Source organism: Lissotriton vulgaris, chromosome 1_1, assembly GCF_964263255.1.
Source record: "Lissotriton vulgaris chromosome 1_1, aLisVul1.2, whole genome shotgun sequence".
NCBI classification, from domain to species: Eukaryota; Metazoa; Chordata; class Amphibia; order Caudata; family Salamandridae; genus Lissotriton; species Lissotriton vulgaris.
Window position 1 is genome coordinate 1819649590 of NC_141685.1, and position 13355 is coordinate 1819662944.

The 13355-nt window shown below is 43.1% G+C and overlaps 1 protein-coding gene across 1 annotated transcript in view; it reads left to right on the forward strand.

The window, feature by feature from the left end:
• The window catches only part of C1_1H12orf42 (chromosome 1_1 C12orf42 homolog), a 1726734-nt gene that overhangs the window by 848927 nt on the left and 864452 nt on the right, over nt 1–13355 (forward strand). Inside the window, exon 5 of the mRNA XM_086933179.1 lies at nt 5072–5437. Coding sequence (XP_086789305.1) covers nt 5072–5437 — 366 coding nt within the window. The remainder of the gene's footprint in view (nt 1–5071; nt 5438–13355) is intronic.

A 13355-nucleotide genomic window follows, 5' to 3' on the forward strand; every position in this document is an offset into this window, starting at 1 on the left:
CTGAAATAGCGATTTCTTGAAAATCGCTATTACAGAATCGCAAAATGGTTCCTTGATACATATGGCCCTATATCCTTAATGCCCAAAAAATTCCAATCCAGTCCTTATCTTGGAGCATGTAGCGTACATAAGTATTCCTCTCCTGGTGATTGTTACATTACTGTCGACAGCTGTGCTGTCAAGCCTGAACATAAAAAGGAGAGGATCTTAATTAAGAAACATACTGGCATAAAATTAATACTAAGAGTTGGAAGGTTTTCTTGAATGGGAAATCTCACAGAAGCTAAAACGTCATGGTAAGGAACAACAAACATTTTAAAGTGTATGTATTTAAGACTTATTTTCATGCCTCAAAATAGACTGAATATCAGGCGCATTTGGTGTAAAAGTAAATATGTTTTTTTAAAGGTTGGTAATGGCAACGTTGAATGATTCATTTTTTTTTGCATTTATAGAGGTATGATTAGGTCAAAGATTACTGGTAAATCCCACCCCCACATCTGTAAAGTGGACTGACTCCCCAGACCACCACAGAATGCAAAACTATCTGCCACTTTCAAATGGTCTAGTGGAGATCCTGGTGGTAGCATTCTTGTGATTCCTGACCGCCATTGTCTCCTATTTTCTCATTTCCAGGCAGATGCTCACACGGTTCGGGCAAACTTAGGTTGCTCTACAGTAAATTGGGCTCGCTCCTAAAACGAGATGTGCCTCAAATGACAGGTATGACTACAAGGAGTGGAAACTAAGCTCTTCAGTAACATTAGGGTTGTATCTTAACTTTCATCACGTCTCCTTTTCCAGGAGGCCTTCCCTTTTTGAATCGTCAACTCTATGTCAATTTAAAAATCACATTCTAACTTAAGACCTTAGCTTCACCCTATTGAGATATTGCTCAGTGAAACATAGCTGCCAAGGTGTTGAATCAAGGACACTACCGGGGGCCATATTAATCTCTTAAACCTGAATAAATATTATGCCATAACTGTATACATGCTACATCATTTATTTAAAAAAAATTAAGCACCATTGTTCCCACCACTACTGCTACTACCGAAGGTATTACTTCTGCTTCTTCACTTCTTTCGACTACTAATATTGTCCCTACTACAATACTGAAAATCCGCTGTATTCCAGTCCGTCGACACTCTCCACACACCATCCACATACAAATCAGCATCAGTTCTGCTGCAATGGGAACTGTCCAACCTGAGCTGGTGGCCACCTCCCCTCCAGGAGGAGAACACAACTTCTCTGTTTTCAGTCTCTTGGGCCTCCTGGGGAAGTGCACCTTGGGTCCAACGGCATGGTGGGTGAACATAGGACTCATGTCTGGGCAATTGGCTGACCTTCAGTTCAGGCTGGCAGATCCTTTAAAAGCAGACCTATTTCAAATGGCTGGTCTCGGACGAGGGGAGCACAGTGGGTAAAACATCGAGGACTGGCCTTGCCTTCAGCGATCAGCCGGGGCTGGAATTATTTAAAGCATTTCTTAAACCACGTTATTGTTGTTCGCAGTAGATGCCTGAAGTGTGGCAGGTGTGTTCAGACATGGGTCCTATGCTCACTATGCCACAAGACTCAAGAAGCACCTCACTGACGCGACCTAAGAGCCCTGGAACTGGCTTGGTGCTGCCTGTGTTCCCATCAGGAGAAGACCTGGACTGGCAATGCGTGCTGGACAGCTCCAATAGGAACAGGACGAAAACTGTTTTGCATATGACTGGTTTCTGTCTCGAGTGGGGGCAGTGTGCAAAAAATGATGGCCTGAGTGATCACCAGTGGGGGAAATTAATTTAGTGATTCTTTAGATTCCTTTGTCGTTTGTTCAGTATTAATACAACAATAATACAATTAAAGACAATCCTATTACTTTGATTGTATTGTAATTGCATTTATATAGTGCTTACTACCCCTGACGAGGCATCAAAGTGCTTTTTTAGTGCATAGCACGCTACTCCGGAATCCATGAAAGATTATTGGTGAATTTGTATAGTGAAATATGAAAGTAATTTGAGTGGTGGATATGTTAGTCAGTTATTTGAATTGAGAAGGATAGTGGAGGATTAGAAGAGGTAAAAGGTTTGCATTTATATAGTGCTTGCTACCCCTGATGAGGCATTGAAGTGATTTTTTGTTGAGCAGCATGCTACTCTGGAGCCCATAAAGAATTAGTGGGGAATTAGTATAGTGAAATATGAAAGTTATTTGAGGCTGGATACGTTAGTTATTGTGATTGAGAAGGATAGTGGAAGGATAGAAGAGGAAAAGGTTTGCGTTTAGATAGTGCTTGCTACCCCTGATGAGGAGTTGAAGGGCATTGTTGGCAAGCAGCACGCTACTCCGGAATACATGAAAGATTAGTGGTTAATTAGTATAATGAAATATGTAAGTATTTTGAGTGGTTGATATGTTAGTCAGTCGAATTGTAAACGCAGATGGAGGACATTTTGAAAGAGTGCTTGACAAAAGCACACCAGGAGATGCCACTGTCTCACCTGGGTGGCCTGTGCATAGGGTTGGGTTGGCTCAGCAGCATACACACGGTATCCCTGCGGGGTGGGGACCAATGATACTACATTGTCTACGACAGGATATCCATATTTGTTGATGTTTGTCCCACTGATTAATTCGTTTTACCCAGGAGCCGTAGCCTGAGTTATTCTTCATTTCTGCTGTATTTGTGCAGTTGAGGCCTTTGTGGTGCGGCATGTGAATAATGTTTGAACCCTGGAAATACTTAATTAAAGCTTTTAACTGTGTGATGTATTTTCTTTGGGTAAACATTCAGCAGAGAACAAGAGCTTTGGAGTCCGACAAATGTCGATGTGTCTGTATCAGAAGCATTATATAACCATCCAAAGGGTACTGATCAAGCACACCTGTCTATTTTCTCATTTTACCTTTCTGGTCACACCCTCAGCACCCACCGCTGGTCCCATACCTCGAAACTTTCTTTTGGCTTGGGGGTCACAATTTCCAACGCAGTGTCTGCTTTTGTCCTCAAGGTCATTGCACCAGTTCCTCTACCACCTTTCCACAGGACGTTAACAAAGTAACACAGGCGCTGCCTGACCCCATGGGATGTCCCTTTTCACAGATGCCAGTGATTCGGAGTCTGGCTCATTTTCGTCCTGAGCCTACACTCTGAATACACTCGGTGTAAATAGTTTAAACTTAAGATGCCAACTCTTCATGATGGCCTTGACCAGAGACTGCAGGGCTGCCTTCCAGCAATGTGTTTCACCATTTTCTATTGCCCTTGCTGAGTTTGGCACTGGTCATGTTCTGACAAGGGTGTATGCCCTCGGGATTGTTCTCCCCTTTACATGATCAATGATCAGACATTTGCTATGCCCATTGGCTGGACCGTGGGTGCAATCAGCCCTACATAGTGCCTAACGTTCTGATGTTAACCATTCACATGACTTTAAGCCACACATTAAAACATTTGTTCCGAAAGTTGTGTAGTGGTTTGAAGTATAGACAATTCTTCGAAGGTCCTCACGTTTGTAAAGGGAACTGTAAAACCAGCTGTTTTGATATGAATTAGTATACACAGCTTATAACTTATTATTATTATTATTATATCTGATTTTGTAGAGCGCTCAGCTACCCGTAGGTTTCCCGGCGCTAGGAGAACAGAAGTCAAGAGGGCAAACGGAAGTGAGGAACAGGTTACAGAGAGAACAGCCAGGTTTTCACTCCTTTGCGGAACTTTAGATAAGATGTTTCAGACCGCAAAGGGATGGGAAGCGAATTCCAGAGCGTGGGTGCCAGATAAGAGAACGAGTGCCCACCGACTCTTGCACGCTTGAAACGGGGGACAGAGAATCTGCATTGAGTGGAGGATCTAAGGGTGCGGGAGGGACAATATTGCTGGACTAGGGTGGATAAATAGTGAGGGGATTTAAAGGCTTTGATACGGTGCATAAAGCATAATGCTTTGAATTTGGACCTAGATTCTATGCGCAGCCAGTGAAGGCTACGCAGAGAGGAAGAGACAGAAGTTGTTCTAGGCAAATTACAAAGTAGACGGGCAGCCATGTTCGGAACTACTTGGAGCTTCCGGGTGACCTCCTTGCTATGGTTACTGAAAGAAAGGGGAGTAAAGTGCATGTTCCGATGGGAGAGAAACATCTGTGAAATAATGCAAAAAAAAAAAAAAATTATTACATGATGCGCATTGCTTCAGATGCGGACTGGCCTGCCTGGCCTATTGAGAGATTCCACAGGAGGCTTTCACTCCTGAAAGGTGTTTGGGGCTGTGATGGTGTCCGTCACAGGTCATGCTTCCAGACATTCTTTCAGGGGCACTGGCATGTTACAATATCTCAGGATTTACCTGTAGGCCGGCGTGCTTTTGTATAACAGAGCAGCTGGGAGGAGAACTATAGTGAGCCACACAACTAAAGTGTCACAAACTAGAGCTGGTTGAATGAGAGAGACGTGTGTGCATTGGTGCGTCATACCATGAAATCAACTATAAGAAAAACATGATATGCAAAGGTAACATGGCGGTTTGAATCGTACCTTCTAGAAGCCGTTGAACCGAAAGCAAGATTTATAGAGAGCATGCCCGCCAAAGACCACTTTCAATTGATGCTGGGAAATTGGCAATTAAACTGTGGGAAGACCCTCCCTGCATATGTGACACCCCATGCTTGAGACGCCCCGCCACGTGTTCTTCTACATGCTATATGGCGTACTGGAAACATACACAAATGCCCACTACTCAAGACGTTGGGCCTCAGACAATGCAGAGGGATGAGAACAAACCACACTATAGTATGGGGGACAATGTCCCAATTTATCACACAGCCTTTAGGCCAAAAGCCTTTTATAGAATTGCAACGAAATGTAAAAACTTCTTATGGGACACTTGGGAAACTTTCGACTGAGTTACCCCAGCAGCCTAGCTGAAAAAAACTGCTTCTTAATTGTATACATTACTGCTTTTCAGAGATGTTACAGCTTTTTTGTGCGAATGATTGCATTTATTCACTGAATGTTGAATTATTCTGTGCAACCTTAAGATGACTTAAGTTATGTCATGTTTTTGTCTCTGCAGATGTTTCCAGGAGTGTTTCTTGGGCAGCCTCTCTGGGGAGAGCGAGCAGCACTCCGCTGTCCCAGCTGCGGCCCTCCATGTCCAAGATTGGCTTCTCGGGGTCTGAAGGCCCTGGATGGGCCAGCGGCAGCACCTCCTGCGGGGATCTCCGGTACAAACGTTCGCCTTTGGTGGTCAGCGGCTTCGGCAGCAGCACTACCCACCCCGACCTGCACAGCTCCAGTTACCATGGCAGCGCCGACCTGCAGCAGGCCTCGCCCTCCTCTGCGAAGCGAAGCACAGAGCCGACACAGTCATTTGTGGAAATTTGGCATGACCGTCTGCTCCGGCACTGGCCCGTTCTTCCACCCATCTCCCCACAAAGAGGTTAATAAATGTTTGCTTTCCCCCCTGTTCCCATATGGGTTGTTCACAGGCCTGTGCTTGTGCGTGCTTGAATACTGCCTCCCATTGACTGCTGGGAGGCAATTGTTAGCCTAATGCGCCCCATCTTCAAATCAATGGCCGCGCACAACAACGGCCGGGGCCTCAGATGCGACGCTTTCCACAGCACCATTGTCCCGCCTTTGTTAAGCATTTTTTAACCTAATAAATAATGTCAAAAGCCTCCGTCCTAGCCAAAAATGTTCCTTTTGAAACATTACCAATAGTATTTTTGTCCCCCAGTGTCTCCCGGTGTCACAAAGAATTTGTGCCTCTCAATGGGGCTCGGGTGGCTCGCGTGCCACCGCGCACAAGGCGTGCTTTCGGGAGTTGAAAGTTTAACGCTTTTTGGTGACATTGGGAGGAATGCAATTGAAAAGGGAACGTTTGTCTTTCCTTGAGCAACCCCCCGTCGCTGCTTTAGCCGTCGCTCCTTTCTGAGGTGGTTACTCTGAATTTTACAAAATACTTGAAAAGAGGGGCAATAGGTTCTTTTGAAGGCCAGCTGTGGCAGAACTTGTGTATCTGTTTTGTCCCAACTTCCTTTTCCACCCCAATGTTTTTTTAATCGCTGCTCTTTTTGTAGCGGGCTAGTAAATTTCTGGAGTTTGTTATATCGTGACTGGTTTCAGGAGGAAATGTGAGTTTTCTCCTTTTGTTACACTTAACAAGGAACATGGTCTGCGAGCCATGTGGCTCGGATGGCCCCCTTCCCTGTATGTGTGTGGAATAAAATCCAATACATGACTTACTCACTTCTCACCGAAAGCCCACTAGAGGTAACCAAATTATCCCTTTATTTCCCGACCTCTGTGAGTTACGCATCCTTAACATTATAGCAAGCTCGTTTGAGGGAATGCCCATGAGCTTTGCTCATTTCCCGCTGTTGTGACCTTTTACTGATACGTCCGTTCTGGCACGAGTAAAAAGTATGTATTTACCGAAAAATACGGAAATCAAATTTCTCTGGGCCATGTGAGGTGCTGTCTGTTTAAAATAACCCTTTACACCCCAAAAAAATGTCGGAGGAATTGCTTTCGCAGTAGAAGTCGCCAAGCTCTAGAACTCACTGCTAACCAGTATTAGAATCACCCAGGACCATATACACTTTCAAAGACAGTTGGAAACTTGGCTAGTTCCTAGATAACTGCACCATCAACATCCCAGCAACAAACCCTCATGCGCAATCCTCAGTTTACAACGCATGAATTGCAAACAACTCACCCAGTGAACTGCTGGCAAGCAAAAGAAAGGGCTGAGTTATTCTTCGCTTTGGCATTATAAAGCTATGCACTTCCATATATAAGATTTATGGTCCACAACAATACTAAAACCATACTGCGCAGAGGTCAGCAACAAATTGTAACTTCTACCTATTACATTACATAAGGCATGCCTGCTTTGAGAGCTGCCGATCTCCTAGGCACTGTACAGCCAAACACCATCAAATGAACAGACATGAACTAACGGAAGTGATCTCTTACACATCACTGGTCAATTTTTGGAGGACTTTAGTATACTGCATTCACTGCAGGTCTCCAACATCTATACAAGTTGACCACTTCTATATATCTCACGTAGACCCACACACATGGGATGATAATATATGCCCATCCCAACAGATCTCTCTACTTCTCTGTCCCTTGAACCAAGCCAGCTCAGGACCACAACTATATAACAAATCTCACAGATAAGCACACTGTGTTACATAAAATACCATAAAGGTGCCTGAAGAGCTGTTCAAAGTTACCAACATGCTGAAATCCATCAAACTATGTGTCTGTCTCTTACACTTTATCATCCATCACACTACTAAGCGCAGTGTCCCACTACACAATAACCACATCTTGGTGGTCATCACAAATTACATGGAACACATCCAACATAGGATCAAAATAAATACAACATCCTTTCAGACACACACCTCAATGGTGCGGCATGCTACTCATGTAGGAAGCCTTCAGTGTCCCACATAGGAGTAATAAGCGATATATAAATTCTGCAATACAATACAGTACATTCATGCAGTGCTATTGCCCACCTTGGGGCTTAAGATTTCAAAGTTCTGGCAGTTTTTCAAAGAATTCTGTTGCCACCGAGCACAGACCAAGGCTGAGAGAGGTTGCAACCACTCTATGGCAGACTGCTGTCTCAAACATAAACCAACGCCACAACAGGATGTGGTTTGACTTTTCCTGCATGGGTCACTAAACATGGAACTTAGCCTCAATCTATTTGAAAAAAAAGAAAAAAGTTATTTTCGTAAATATGTATCTATGTATCGAAAAGTTAAAAAGGGTATTAGGTAGGGGAAAAAATGCATTTCAGCCCTAAATTTCTAACAGACGTCTATCAAGAAAACGGATTAATACTACATAAGCTAGAGGTCTTAAAATGTTGGATTTGATGGCTAAAGGCACTATGACAGCATTAATATTTTTTGCACTGACTTCCTAACCATCTGACACCCCTTTGGAGTCATTCTTGTTAAAGTGACTTTATCATTATAACTCTTATCTGGCATTCAGTTTCACAGTTAATATTACAAGCACTGTAAGCGCACATAACTTGTATTATTATTATTACACTAAATGCATCCACTAAAGATTGAAGTGGCTTTTTTGAGATTCAAACTTGTGACCTGCATATCACACTTCAGCATCAAGCAAATAATTCACTGTGCTATCTTACCAGCTGCCACGAAGACATAATAAACTTTGCACAGTTTTACATTTGCACTTTTTAAAAATTATGTTTACACTAATAATGCCTATTGCATATGTTTGGAAATAATAAAGAAAGAAAAATTGCAGATATGCCAAGGTCGCACTTATGGGCTTTGCCAATGGTTGTTTGGTTGGGGTTGAGCATGATGCATTTTAAAATGTGGCATGCCCACAATTAATGACAGTTGTGCCATATGTAAATATTTTTTTTCAAAATGGGTTTTGTATTGTTTTTGAAAATCTGACAAATCCGTCATATTTCCTAATTCATGATGCAATGTCCACAGAAACAGCATTTCAATTTTCAACAACTCGCTCTCCTAAGAACACTTAATTGGGCATATCTGGTAGTTTTTCTGCAATGTTTCTACTTTTGTGTAGAAATGTACAAGGGACAGTCTTCAGAAAAGTGAACATGAAAGTGAAGTGTAACTATTTGTAGTGATAGAGGTAGATTCAAGGAACTTGTTCTGTGGATAACACTGTGTCATTAATGAGGCTGGGCAGGATCATGGTGTTGTTGGGTCTGGAGTTAGTGCATGATCTGTAGACAGCACAGCTCAGACACAAGGAAAGGCAACTACTGCTCTGTGTTTTGGAACTCTGCAATCTGCGGCCAGTGGGGACAATTGGAGGATTCCCAAGGCTCCCAAGATGGGCCACATACATGACACTGACGTGATATGCAACACGTTTTCGGTTCAGCATGGGCCCACTAGCTGAGAGCTTGAACACATATTGTCAGCACACTGTGCTGCTTGTGCTGCTGCTGTTTAAGCAGGTGCCTGGCTGTAAATCTACACACCTGTGTGCTTGCACAGAGGCTTAATGGCTTTATGTTACTTGTCATGACGAATCACAAACTTAGTTTCTCTGCTTCCTGCTTGATGAAGGCCTTGTCAATCAAATGGTTAGCTTTGAGTGAGCTTCTTTACTAATGTACCTCAACAGGGAGCAACTTTCTTCCTGCTTGCTTTCTTTAGGATGCTGTCTGCTTCCTTTAGAGACAGCGGTAAAACCTGAGGAATACTCAGTGTTTTCTTACATATTTATATATCATTCACTCCTTGTGTGTTTTTTTAGATATATATGGTGGGTTAGATTTTTGTGACATACAGAATAATGGGCCAGTCTTTTCCTGTACTGTTCTGGGCAACTGTTGGCTAGAAGATGCTGTAACTCACTGGGCAGACTTTGTGATGCTTTGACTACATCTCTACCTTTTCTACTACTTCCTTATGATCCAGCATGTATTTCATTGGAGAGGAATACCAGATGCCTAGATAGAGCACGCTAGCCGCCCTCTCCAGTTGCTATTATTACTGGAAAAACATTCTGGCACTATCCATCCTTGCGACTGTGATCAAGGTGAACATTATACATGGTGAATAAGGATTTTATGTTTTCTACACTGACTACAGTGTTGCATTTGACATATGAGAGTATGAAAACCATTCAGCTTCTACTCAGTTTGCCAAAGTGATGGTTCTTAATTTTGTAAATCAGATGCACTTACAAATAGTGGCGCTGCTGCATAAATACACTGGTAAATCCCCACCAGGCTCCTTTCAAATCTCAACGAAATGACTCTATAACAGTTTGAAGCATCTTCTAAATACATCATTAATCCGCTAATAAATGCATCCAGTATGGGGGGATCACTCTTGGAATTACATTCAGATGAGAGGTTAACGTGGGAGGTTCCCAGGGCAAGGCTAAGCAGGAGAATATGTTCCTCCCACAGCAGGCCCATGATGCCCTAGTTGTTCTCCTTCTACAATGGCATCCTGCTTCTCAAGTTAACACTGCCATTGGAGCCAACTAACCGAGAAAATGGAGCGAATGCACATAAATGCATACCGAAAGGTATTCAACGTCCTCTACTCAATCAGGCGCACACTGATTCAGTTGGAATTCAACATCCCAACGATGGACATAGAATGTAAAAAATACACCATTAAACTGCAAAACAGGGTGACCAAGGCGGACCCTGACACAATTAGGGAAGCACCAAAAGTAGTCTTCCAGGACCGCAACAGTGCCAGGACCAGGTACCTCTTGAAGGCTAATAAGACCCTGAGCTGGCCACCAGAGCACATAACTGACACACTGCTCACAATGGCCAGCCTGAAAAGTCTGTAAAATAAACAGGGCAAATGTATTTCAAGGCTATAGGATCTCATACGAATCAGCCACATCCCTGGCGCCGAGAGCCTTGCCCTGTCATACAAAATCAAAGTCAGTTAACCTTATTTGAAAGATGGGCTGGGGAGGACAGCCCTTCAGAACTTACTGAATACTAGTCTACTAACATTGCCAATTCAGGACCACAGGCGCCATTAGAAACTCAGTGTGTCCGGAAACAAGGGATGTTGCCTGTGCCAATTCCATACAGAATTAGCAGAGCACATCATTTGCTGCTGCCCATGGTTGCTGGGACAAAGGTAACTATATCTAAGATATCTGTTCTTGCAAAACAGCTTGAGAACGTGCAAAGTGGCCCTAAGGCTTATTTTTACCATCAGGCAGCCGACAGCCCTCGCATGATTTAGCAAGTTCCACTCAGAAGCAGCAAATACCCAAGTAATGGAGACACATGTCCACAATTCATGAACGGCAGCAGATTAAGATACATGAGAACATTAAGTGGAGAAGCACTCCACACAAACTGGTTACGACGACCTTAGCTACGCACCATGCACTTCTGACTCCTAAAGTGTACATTGGCCTGAATGTAGAACAGATTACCCGCACATGTTTGAGAATTTCTATCAAGCTCCCTACACTATCTTTGGGGAGTCCCTTTCTCACCAAATAAGTCCAACACCTCAGAGGGTGCACACTGGCCCACACCTGCACGGATAAAGGTCTTACCACCTTAAGGTCCCGCACACAGATCTGCTCTCAACTAGCACCCTTACATAATCTCTTGGAGGGACCTTCTGCACTATCATGCTCCAAACAGACCGACACTACACTGAGCACAGAACTGGTGATTTTACCACCCTAGGGACCCGTTCACGGTTCTGTTCACACCTAGCATCCTCACATAATCTCTTGGTGGCGCCTTCCACACAACCATGCGCCAAACAAATCGACACCCCACTGAGCATGAAATTGATGAGTTTTACTATTAGTTTTAATTAATCCGGGTGGAGCACTGCTTTTTACTGGTCGAATTAATCACCTGATCGGTATATCTCAACCATATGCATGTTTGCACACTTGAATATTGCATGCTCATGCACCTCATAGTTTGGGCTTTGCGCAAGCGTTGTTTCACCTCACACTTGCCACACAAACCACCTTTCACCATGTACCCGGAAGGTTGCTAATGTTGCCTGGCGACAAATGCAATGACAGTTTTCTTATTAAAATTTTATTTCACACTATTTTATTGCATAGCTCACGCTATCTTTTAGCTTTTATATTTACTGTGCTTTTATGTTATCGTTTTTGTATAAGATTTTAAGTAATCATACAATAAAGATATATTCATTCATTCATCCATTGACTGGCATTAGAGCCATTGGGTGTATTTTTTCAGATATGATTAGTGTACAAACAATGCAAACCTTTCACAATAGTGTTTCCCCAAACACCCTCTATGCGCGAGCCGGAAATGTGACGTGGACCTTGTTGGCATCAAAGAGCTGCCCTACAATAATAAAGTGTGCACACACAATTCAAAGCGGACCCTGAATGCACTGTGTATGCACCTTAATTATACATTGATCTGCAGGATAAATAACCAGGCACATACAATTAACTGTTTTAAATTGGAGCTTCCTTTAGTATGTTTTCCCTTGTGACATAGCAGGTGAGGATGAATCTATATAGTAAGTCCCTTATACGTGTTTTTGGTTAAGTAAAGACAATTTACGCCCACTGTTACTTTATTCATCATGGATGGTTTTGTATAGTTCTACATTCGATTTAATTAGGGGAAGCATTTCCGATTAAAGTAATGCTAATTTGCATGGCTTTCTTCTGAGATTATGAATAAGGCCTCAGGGAGGCCCCTGTGCATGAAGTATAGTCTGTACCAATATGCAGTGCAGAAATGGGACAATGCATTTTCTTAACTTCTGACTAACTATATATGCCAAGGAGAAAATATATTGACCTCTATATGTACTTTCAGTTGCTCATGTGAGAATTGATGAATGTATGACTTGTTAGAAAATCCGGAAAATTGAACAAATGATGCCCTCGATTAAAAAAAAATGATAATAACATGTTAACTCAAGTAAAAAACTACTCTTTGTCCCCCTGCTCCCTTCTATTCTCTTATCAGTGTGCTGTCTCTGATAAAACGTCCCCTAGTTTAAGTTACCCCGTCACTTCCTACAGTGACCAACCCTGAGATCTGCATGTTCGTCTGTAAATTGACAATGTTCTTCTTGGTGGGACCCTCTGCGCCGCACTGTCTTCTGGGACCTGTGTCATGCCCCTGGTAGAGGGAGCCCAAGTTAAAGGTCTATATGGATGAATGTGCTTTCACTTTCATTCGTGCTAACAATTCTTTAGATAAGTGAAAGCAAGTGATAAATGTAAAGAAACATAATTAAGGCAAATGTACAAATCTCTGGCACAGGCTTGTAGACCGCACAAGTTCACACAAACCTGCCCAAAATATAGTGTTCAAAATTGTCCTTTCTGTCAGAGAGGATTAAAGGTTCACCTTTCAGACAGCATAGGGTTTGTGTTGAAGGGCCTCTACTGCTTATTGAGAGCAGGGAGGGCACCTCGGAGGAGGTTCTCAAGAGATGGGCCTGTTCAGATGGGTCTCAAGGACGAGACTTAAGGAGCAACACGTGGTGGAGAAGCACTTGGTGGAAGCCTCAGGCAGTGAGACTTAAAGTGCTGGATGAGAGTGAGTGGTACATGGCGAGGAGAGGGGAGTGCAACCCAGAGGAGTTTTCTTTTAGGGTGAGGGGTGGCGTTAAATGGAAGAGATATAACTTGGGCTGTGACTTAAGAATGTAGGAAACTTTTTGGCTTGACTGTATCACTGCCAATGAAGCAGGCATCAGGCTCGTTCATGAGAGGGTCATTCATGGCTTTGGGAAGGCAGAATAATGGACACGTTTTATTCATGTGTTTGTTTTGGCCGAACTATTTTGCACCATTAG